At 50.9% G+C, this 8,632-nt stretch overlaps 1 protein-coding gene across 1 annotated transcript; it reads left to right on the plus strand.

Annotated features, from left to right (window-relative positions):
* The first annotated feature begins 5,575 nt into the window (after window positions 1-5,575).
* On the plus strand, window positions 5,576-8,555 carry Tmem160 (transmembrane protein 160). The gene is made up of 3 exons (XM_041654149.1): window positions 5,576-5,832; window positions 6,848-6,940; window positions 8,222-8,555. Exons 1-3 carry the CDS (start codon window positions 5,625-5,627, stop codon window positions 8,485-8,487), a joined length of 567 nt encoding a protein of 188 aa, XP_041510083.1. The 5' UTR covers window positions 5,576-5,624; the 3' UTR covers window positions 8,488-8,555.
* The last annotated feature ends 77 nt before the right edge of the window (window positions 8,556-8,632 follow it).

Raw genomic sequence — 8,632 nt, forward strand, 5'->3', positions numbered from 1 at the left:
ATAAAAACTAATTAGGATCACGCTTCAGTTTAGGAACTCCACTTGGTTTGGACTATGCGTGCGACCTTCTTCAAACAGTGCACTGGACACCCAAGACCATTGCCTGTATCTGCGCACAGGCCCTTTTAATGATGCACCTAGCAACCCTTGGCATCCTGGGGTCCCCACCAGGATGGTAATTTTCCATGTAAACAAGGGAAATAAGTTACTCCCCTTTGCAAACCCTTGGTAGCACCATGTTCCTACTCAAGCACAAGCTAGGAACTATGGACAGCTGATGTGCTCTGAGCTTATTTGGTGCTTGCAGTAAACTGTGTCTTCTCCCCCTAAGTAAAATATAAGGGAGGGCAGAGGCAGGCAGGTCTCTGAATCTGGGGCCAGCCTGTTCTACATAGTGAGTTTCATAGTAAGACCCTGTCTCAGCAAAAATCACCAGGGGGCCTGGAATCATTGCACAGACATTAAGAACACCCACAGCTCTTACAACACCCTAGATCAGTTCCCAGGACCCATGAAGCACCTCTGCCTCCAGGTCCGAGAAATCAGACTACCTGCCCCGGCCTCGGTGGGCACTGCGCTATCAAGCACAAAACACACAGGCATACATTTTGTAACTATTTTTCTCTATTTTATGAGTGTTTTTATGTCTATCCATGCAGATCGCAGGATGTGCATGCCTGTGGCGGCCAGAAAAGGGCACTGGATCCCCTGGAACCAGAGTTACAGATGATTCTGAGTCTCCTGTGGGTGCTGGGAATGGAACCGTGGAACCGTCCCCTGGAACCAGAGTTAAGATGATTCTGAGTCTCCTGTGGGTGCTGGGAATGGAACCGTGGAACCGTCCCCTGGAACCAGAGTTACAGATGATTCTGAGTCTCCTGTGGGTGCTGGGAATGGAACCGTGGAACCGTCCCCTGGAACCAGAGTTAAGATGATTCTGAGTCTCCTGTGGGTGCTGGGAATGGAACCGTGGAACCGTCCCCTGGAACCAGAGTTACAGATGATTCTGAGTCTCCTGTGGGTGCTGGGAATGGAACCGTGGAACCGTCCCCTGGAACCAGAGTTACAGATGATTCTGAGTCTCCTGTGGGTGCTGGGAATGGAACCGTGGAACCGTGGCGCCCTCTACAAGAGCAGTGAGTGCTCCTGACTGCTACATTGTCTTCCCAGCCCCTACACACATACTTTTAAGAAAAATAACTAATTAATTAGCCAGGCAGTGGTGGCGCAAACCTTTAATCCCAGCATTTGGGAGGCAGAGGCGGTGGGTCTCTGTGAGTTCAAGACCAGCCTGGTCTACGTCGTATTAGGACAGCCAAGTGCTACACAGAGAAACCCTGTCCCAAAAACCAGAGAAACTTAATTAAATAAAAAATATTAGCAGAGTATAGTTACTCTACTGACCTGCAGAATCACACATGTGCCCCTCCTTCCTGTGACACTGCCCATTGTTTGAGTGACACACACACACACACACACACACATCCTCTAGGCCTGCATATCTGAACACTTGGCCCCCAGCTGGTTATTCTGTCAGGGAAAGTTTAGGTGGTCCAGCCCTGATGAATAAAGTCATCACTGGGGGCAGGGCTTCGAGTCTATGGCCTTACCCCATTTCCAGTTTTCTCTCTCTGCTTCCTACTTGTTGCTGAGGTGGGATTGCTAAGTTCCCCGTACCTGCAGCTGTTCTCACCATGATGGAATCTTATCCCTCTATAACCGTGAGTCCAAATAAATTCCCCTAAACTGCCTTGGCTATGGTGTTTCATCTGAGCAACAGAAAGGTAACTGAGGTCCTGTGTGTCGTATAGGACAGTGCTCTTGGAGAACCCAGCCTCGCCGATGGTGTCGGGGGAACAGTGGCCTTGTGTATGAGTTGGTTGTCCTAATGTCATGCTTGCCTTCGTTCTCATAAGTTCTCTGAACTGCTCCCCAAATGAGCACCAGCATGTGACTACATAAAGTCCCAGGGGCTGAAATAGAACCCAAGGCCTACCAGGCTCCTGGCCCCTCTGGTAGATTCTAGGTAGGTACTTTCCCAACAGAGCCATGCCCCAACCCAAGAACACCTCGCTCTTTCTTTTTGGCATAGAGATTAAGTCTAGAATAGTAAATCACACATTTAATTCCAGCACTTCAGACACAGAGGCAGGTGGATTTCTGCGAGTTCCAGTCTAGAATAGTCAGTAAGGAAAGAATCTAACAGTGGTCACAGTTGATCTACTACTCTAGACTGGAACTCAGAGAAATTTCTCTGTCTCTGCATCTAAAGTGCTGTGTTTTAAGGTGTGAGTTACACCCAACTCTAGATAAATTTGTGTTTGCCTTTTTTTTTTGGCAGCGGGGGTGGGGTGAGACAGGGTTTCTCTGTAGCTTTTGGAGCCTGTCCTGGAATTTGCTCTGTAGACCAGGCTGGCCTCAAACTCACAGAGATCCACCTGCCTATGCCTTCCGAGTGCTGGATTAAAGGTGTGCACCACTACTGCCCAAGTGTTTGTTTTTTTAAATTTAAATCTTTTAGATGGGCAGCAGGGGTGGCACATTCCTGTAATCCCAGCACTTGGGAGGCAGAAGCAGGTGGATCTCCTTGAGTTTGAGGCCAGCCAGCTCTACAGAGTGAGTTACAGGAAAGCCAAGACTACACAGAGAAACCCTGTCTTGAAAAGAAAAATGTAAAGCCTGCCACTACCCAGCCTGCACTGCTCTGCAGTGGGCTGGTGTGTTGACATGTTTCCAGCCTGCATTGCTCTGCAGTGGGCTCTGCAGTGGACTGGTGTGTTGACATGTTTGCAGCCTGCACTGCTCTGCAGTGGGCTGGTGTGTTGACATGTTTGCAGCCTGCATTGCTCTGCAGTGGGGTGGTGTGTTGACATGTTTCCAGAGGTCCTCAGTTAATTCTCCTTCAGCCTCAGGCCTAATGACCAGCCGGCCACAGGTGAAATCTCTTTAAGGAGGTTTTGCTTTCCCTGCCCTGACCCTGCCTGGCATTCAGATGGTTATTATTCTTTCCTCTTTCTTCTAGGCACAAACCCAGAGCATTTCCCTAGCCAAAGAATGTGAAAAATTCTGTCCCTGGTGTTTTTGATTCTCATTTAAGTCTAGTGTGGAATGTTCCCTGCAAGGAGCAGGGCAGCTGGCTGTCCATCTGAACCCTCTCCTCCCCAGGCACCCACCCTTTCCTCCCCTGAATCTCAAGCCTTTAGCTGGGCCCATAGCTCAGTTAGTAAAGAACCCTTGCTCAACGGGCCCTGTGCTCCCTCCCCAGCAACCACATAAAACAGGCATGAAGCTACAGGCCTATAATCCCAGCAGTCAGAAGGTAAAGGCAGGAGGATCAGGAGTTCAAAGTTGTTCTCAGTCACGGAGCAAGTTCAAGGCAAAGCTGGACGATAGGGTGCCCAGTCTGGAAAGAAACATTCAAGTGGTAAATGAAGGAATAGATACCACGAGTGTTCTGAACTGGGCACTGCGAGAGACATTTGCTTAGACCCCAGCCCTCCTGAGCCTGAGGCAGGCAGATCAAGTTCAAGGCCAGTCTGTACTATGCAGTACCAGGCTAGCCTAGGCTACATAGGGTACACACATAAATTAAACCAAAGACTGAGGGTGTAGAACACTTTCATACCATATGCAAAGCCTTGTGTCTCAGCCTCAATACTGGAAAAAAAATACAATGCTCCCAGCATGATCTCCAAGACCCCTGGGAGCTGGTCCTCCTTCCTCCACTGTCTCTGGCTTCCTCTCTTTGACGTCACTGTGCCGTGGTTTTGCTGACTGCCCGGCTAATGCACCAGGCAAACACCAGCCACAGGGCCTTCACACACGACGTCTTCTTTGCCTCAGGTCTGCCTTTTCCTCGTCCCAGTCTGGCTGACTCCTTCTCAGAGAGCTGATCTTATGTCACTCTCCCCTTTTTTATTCAAGACAAGGTTTCTCTGTGTAGCTCTGTCTGTCCCGGAACTTACTGTATAGATATAATGTGTGTATGTATAATCAGAAGGTGACTTCCAAGGCTTAGCTGTTAGAGACACTGCGACTTCTCGCTTCTCGTGAGTGATGTTCTGTGTGGGAGGTTAGCCACCATGCTGTGGGACATGTCAGCCCATTCTATAGAGTGAGTTCCAGGACAGCTAGGGCTATGTAGAGAGATCCTGTCTCGGAAAGAAAAATTTCAAACAAAGGAAAAACAGAGTTGGTGAGATGGCAAAGGTGCTTATCACCAACCTGAACTGGATAACCAGGACCCACATGGTAGGAGAGAACCAGCTGCTGCAAGTTGTCCTCTGACCTCCACACATGAACTGTGGCACACGCACACACACATAAATAATTATGAAAATTAATAAATAAAAATTATTCGGAATACATTGGATATACATGGCCTCGTGTCTGTCCCCTGTGGCCTTAAAATTTAAGAAATGTTGCTACAAATGGTACCATATTTTGTGTTTCAGTGCAAGAGATAGTCTTCCAGGACTATTCCGGTCCACAGACTACTTCCGGGACTGGAGAGATGGCACAGCGGTTAAGAGTGCTTGCTGCTGCGTTAGTAGAGAACCACAGTTCAGTTCCCAGCTCACAACCATCTGTAATTTCAGCTCAAGGGGACCCAAGGACCTCTTCAGGCTTCTGTGGGCACCTGCACTTCAGTGCACATACCCATACACAGACATTTAATTAAAAGCACACCTGAGTCTTAGGCAAAATGCAGTTAATATTTCCCTTTTAATGGACAATTGATAATTGAGCCAGATTGCTCATATCTGTAGCCCCAGTTCTTGGGATTAGAGAAGACGGAGGCAGAAGGACTGTTTTTTTTGTTGTTGTTGTTTTTTCGAGACAGGGTTTCTCTGTGGTTTTGGAGCCTGTCCTGGAACTAGCTCTTGTAGACCAGGCTGGTCTCGAACTCACAGAGATCTGCCTGCCTCTGCCTCCCAAGTGCTGGGATTAAAGGCGTGCGCCACCACCGCCGCCCGGCACGAGAAGAACTGTTAAACTGAGTTTAGGCAGCATAAAAAGGTGAGAAGGGGGAGGAGGGAGAAGAAGAAAAGTATCATGGAGTAGCATGCCAGGTTTGATTCTCTACCGAAGTTATGTAGGGGATAAAGAGTTCTGAAAATAATTTAAGGACAGGGATGAATGTAATGGCATCTTACTTTACTAACATCTGCAAAGAAGAAAAACGGAAGAGGAATACAACATAATAGTCGTGTGTCCTCTTTAGTGAGGTTACTGGTTGGTTTTGCTCCCTCGGTTCAACAGAGTCTTGCAAAATTTCTACATTAAGCTCCCCTCGTACAAGTTTTGTTTCCTGGCTGTTGAGAGCAATTTTTTTAAAACTACAAGTCCCAGCAGCCATCACGCCACGGTCTTCGGCAGCCCGGCCTGACCTGAGCGCATTGATCTCAGGGACTTGTAGTACGACTATAAAATAAGGTGGGCCACATACTACCGGCACAGAAGACAGAGGTGGAGACACCGCCAGGTTGACCAATAGGCATTGCGTACTGGGCTAGAGTGGCGGGCAGTTCACCAGTCGGCAAGCCGCTCCTCGTGAGTGACCTGGCATGCAGCCTACAAACGGCCCGTGGGGCGGAGCGTGTGTCTCGGCCCCATTGCGAGCCATGGGAGGCGGCTGGTGGTGGGCTCGGGTCGCGCGCCTGGCCCGCCTGCGCTTCCGGGGGTCGCTGCTGCCACCTCAGCGGCCCCGCAGCGGGGGAGCGCGCGGGTCCTTTGCCCCCGGCCACGGCCCACGCGCGGGGGCCTCACCGCCCCCGGTGTCTGAGCTTGATCGCGCGGACGCTTGGCTCCTCCGCAAGGCGCACGAGACAGGTCTGTGTCAGGGACCGGGGTCGGCCGCTATGCGGGAGGGGTGCGCAGGTGGGAGTGGGCGGCAAAGGTGCGGCATGCATCTGCTGGGAACAGGGCCCGGGCTCGGCGGGGGGAGGTTCTTCATGGAAGCTCAGGGAAACGCAGGGTGGGAGATTTTGCAGCCTGAAAGCATAAGGCACCAGTTTGCGGGTCCCGGCTAATGGGGTGCAGCACGGATTAGTGGGGGGATTACGGTTAGGAGAGGTAGCGCGATGGCACCACACCTGCTTTAGTCAGAGACGGTTCCAGAGGCACCTGGGAAGAAGCGAGATGCCTGCAGTAGGGGGGTCGGTTCGGATTGCAGAGGGGAACACTCGGAATAAAACAAGAGTGTGGCTACCCGCAGAAGATGGGTAAGTTCCCGATTGGACCAACGCGCAACCAATGGTAGAGGAAATGTCTGCTGATTGGAGGGAAAGGTGATCTAGATTCCAGGGGGAGGGACCTTAAGTAGGGCATTGGTTTGACAGATTGGAGCCAGTCAGGTATAGAATGGGGCTAGTAGTGGACACAGCCTTTGGCAGCACTCAGGGAGTTGAGTGGCCGGGAGATGTGGACAAATGGAGGCGGCCGTGCCAGGTAGGAGCAGTTTCCACTTAGGAGAACAGGGAGGCTGAAGGCAGGCCCAGGTGGAGAAGTTTGTTTGAGGAAGAGAGAGGGAGGGCCACAGGATGCATAAGTATCCTTGGAAAGACTTTCCATCCTCAGATTGAACGTCTTCAATTCTTGCTTTAGATTTTCATCTGGGTTAGACAGACACTGTCTTCAACCATGGCTCAAAACGAGCACATAATGTCGGGGGGGAGAAGGGAAGCGGATTTGTAGGCAGCTTTCTGGAACGTACGGGCACGTGAAATACTTTTGCCTGTGGCTGAATAGGGTGGGGATTGGCTTGATGGTCTGAATGAGAGGGGAAAGAAATCAAGGAAGCAGGGCTTGGCTGATACAGAGTCCCACCCCCACCAATCCCCAACAGCTTTCCTCTCCTGGTTCCGAAATGGACTTCTGGCATCGGGCATTGGGGTCATCTCCTTCATGCAGAGTGACATGGGCCGCGAAGCTGCCTATGGTGAGTACAGGCCTTCCCTTACCTCCATTGCCTAGTCCTCTTACCCCAGCTAACAACTGGTAAAGGCAAACACTCTCTCCTCATTCCACACACCTCCTTCATCAGTCAGCACTGTCCTCACGTGAGTGCATGCCCCAAAGCACAGCTGTTGGCTATCCTGCCTCTAATCTGATTTCTCAAAACTGAGTCCTCGGACCGTTTCCAAGGGGCTTTGACTTGTGCGCACACCTTTGTCTATACCCCCTAGATCAGCCCCCTCATTTGGATCCCAGATACTTCTGTGTGCAGTTTCATGTACTTGGCTCTTACTATTTGAGCCCTTGTCTGCCACCTCCCCCTCTAGTTTACCTGTTGATTTATAGATTTATTTTATTTATTGTTATACTTGGAAGGAACCCAGCATGCTAGTTAAATTCTAGCTCAGTCGGTAGAGCATGAGACTCTTAATCTCAGGGTCGTGGTTTCGAACCCCACGTTGGGCGCCAAAATGAAGGCGTAAGTCACAAACAATGCCACACACCCTCAACCCCTCCCTGCGGTTTTAGGCAGGGGCTCTACTGTTGAACTACACTCAAACCATTTATTATGTGGTTATTTGTTCATTTTTCAAGAAAAGGTTTCTCTGTGTGTAGCACTGGCATGCCTGGAACTCACAGAGCTCCGCCTGCCTCTGCCTCCCGAGTGCTGGGATTAAAGGTGTGCACCACAACTGCCAGGCAAGATTTACTTATTTTTATTTTATGTGTGTAAGTGTGCATGGGGACCACGTGTGTCTGGTACCGATGGAGCCAGAAGAGAGAGTCAGATCCCCTAGGACTGGAGGTAAAGGTGGTTGTGAGCCACCATGTGGGTGCTGGGAACTGAACCTACATCTTCTGCAAGAGTAACACATGTTCTTAAACTTGGAACCGTCTCTCCAAACTCCCAATCCCAATTTTTTTTTTTAAACAACTTGTTCTTTTGTGACAATCTAAGTTGCCTGAGCTAGCCTCTAGCCTCTTTTTTGTTTGTTTTGTTTTTTCAAGACACAGTTTCTCTGCAGCCCTGCCTGTCCTGGAACTAGCTCTGTAGACCAGGCTGGCCTCGAACTCACAGAGATTGGCCTGCCTCTGCCTCCCCAGTGCGCCACCACCGCTGACTCCTCCAGCCTCTTACTAACTGGCCTTAGAGGCCTTGCCCAGCCCCGTGCTAGTACTGACTCAGCCTCCCCATCCGTCATCTTGGCAGCCCCTTGGGATACCCTGGACCCTGCGACTATTGATTGCTGCTCCTTCTCCACAGGCTTCTTCCTGCTGGGTGGCCTGTGCGTGGTGTGGGGCGGAGCCTCCTATGCAGTGGGCCTGGCGGCACTGCGAGGACCTATGCAGCTGTCTCTTGCCAGTGCTGCCGCTGGTGTGGGGGCAGTGTTGGCTGCCAGTCTGCTCTGGGCTTGCGCTGTAGGCCTCTACATGGGACAGTTGGAACTGGACGTGGAATTGGTGCCTGACGATGACGGGGCAGCCTCTACAGAAGGCCCAGATGAAGCAGGACGGCCACCACCCGAGTAAACAGCAGGGCTGTGGGGAATGGCTGGGCCGAGGACTGGGACATTAAACCTGACCCTTCAGCAGTTTGAGACTCCGAGTGATGGCTCCTGTTATCTGGGGAGGCCGGGAGGGGAGAGGAGGACAACCAATAGGGATGAGGTGGATG

The sequence above is a fragment of the Microtus oregoni genome, unplaced genomic scaffold (genome assembly GCF_018167655.1).
Source record: "Microtus oregoni isolate MIOR12 unplaced genomic scaffold, Mior012 000006F_ref0000085, whole genome shotgun sequence".
Lineage (NCBI taxonomy): Eukaryota > Metazoa > Chordata > Mammalia > Rodentia > Cricetidae > Microtus > Microtus oregoni.

Coding starts and splice junctions, on each gene's coding strand:
- Tmem160 (XM_041654149.1), top strand. CDS start 5,625: ATGGGAGGCGGCTGGTGGTGGGCTCGGGTCGCGCGCCTGGCCCGCCTG. Junction 5,833..6,847: donor CCGCAAGGCGCACGAGACAG/GTCTGTGTCAGG, acceptor AATCCCCAACAG/CTTTCCTCTCCTGGTTCCGA. Junction 6,941..8,221: donor GGGCCGCGAAGCTGCCTATG/GTGAGTACAGGC, acceptor CCTTCTCCACAG/GCTTCTTCCTGCTGGGTGGC.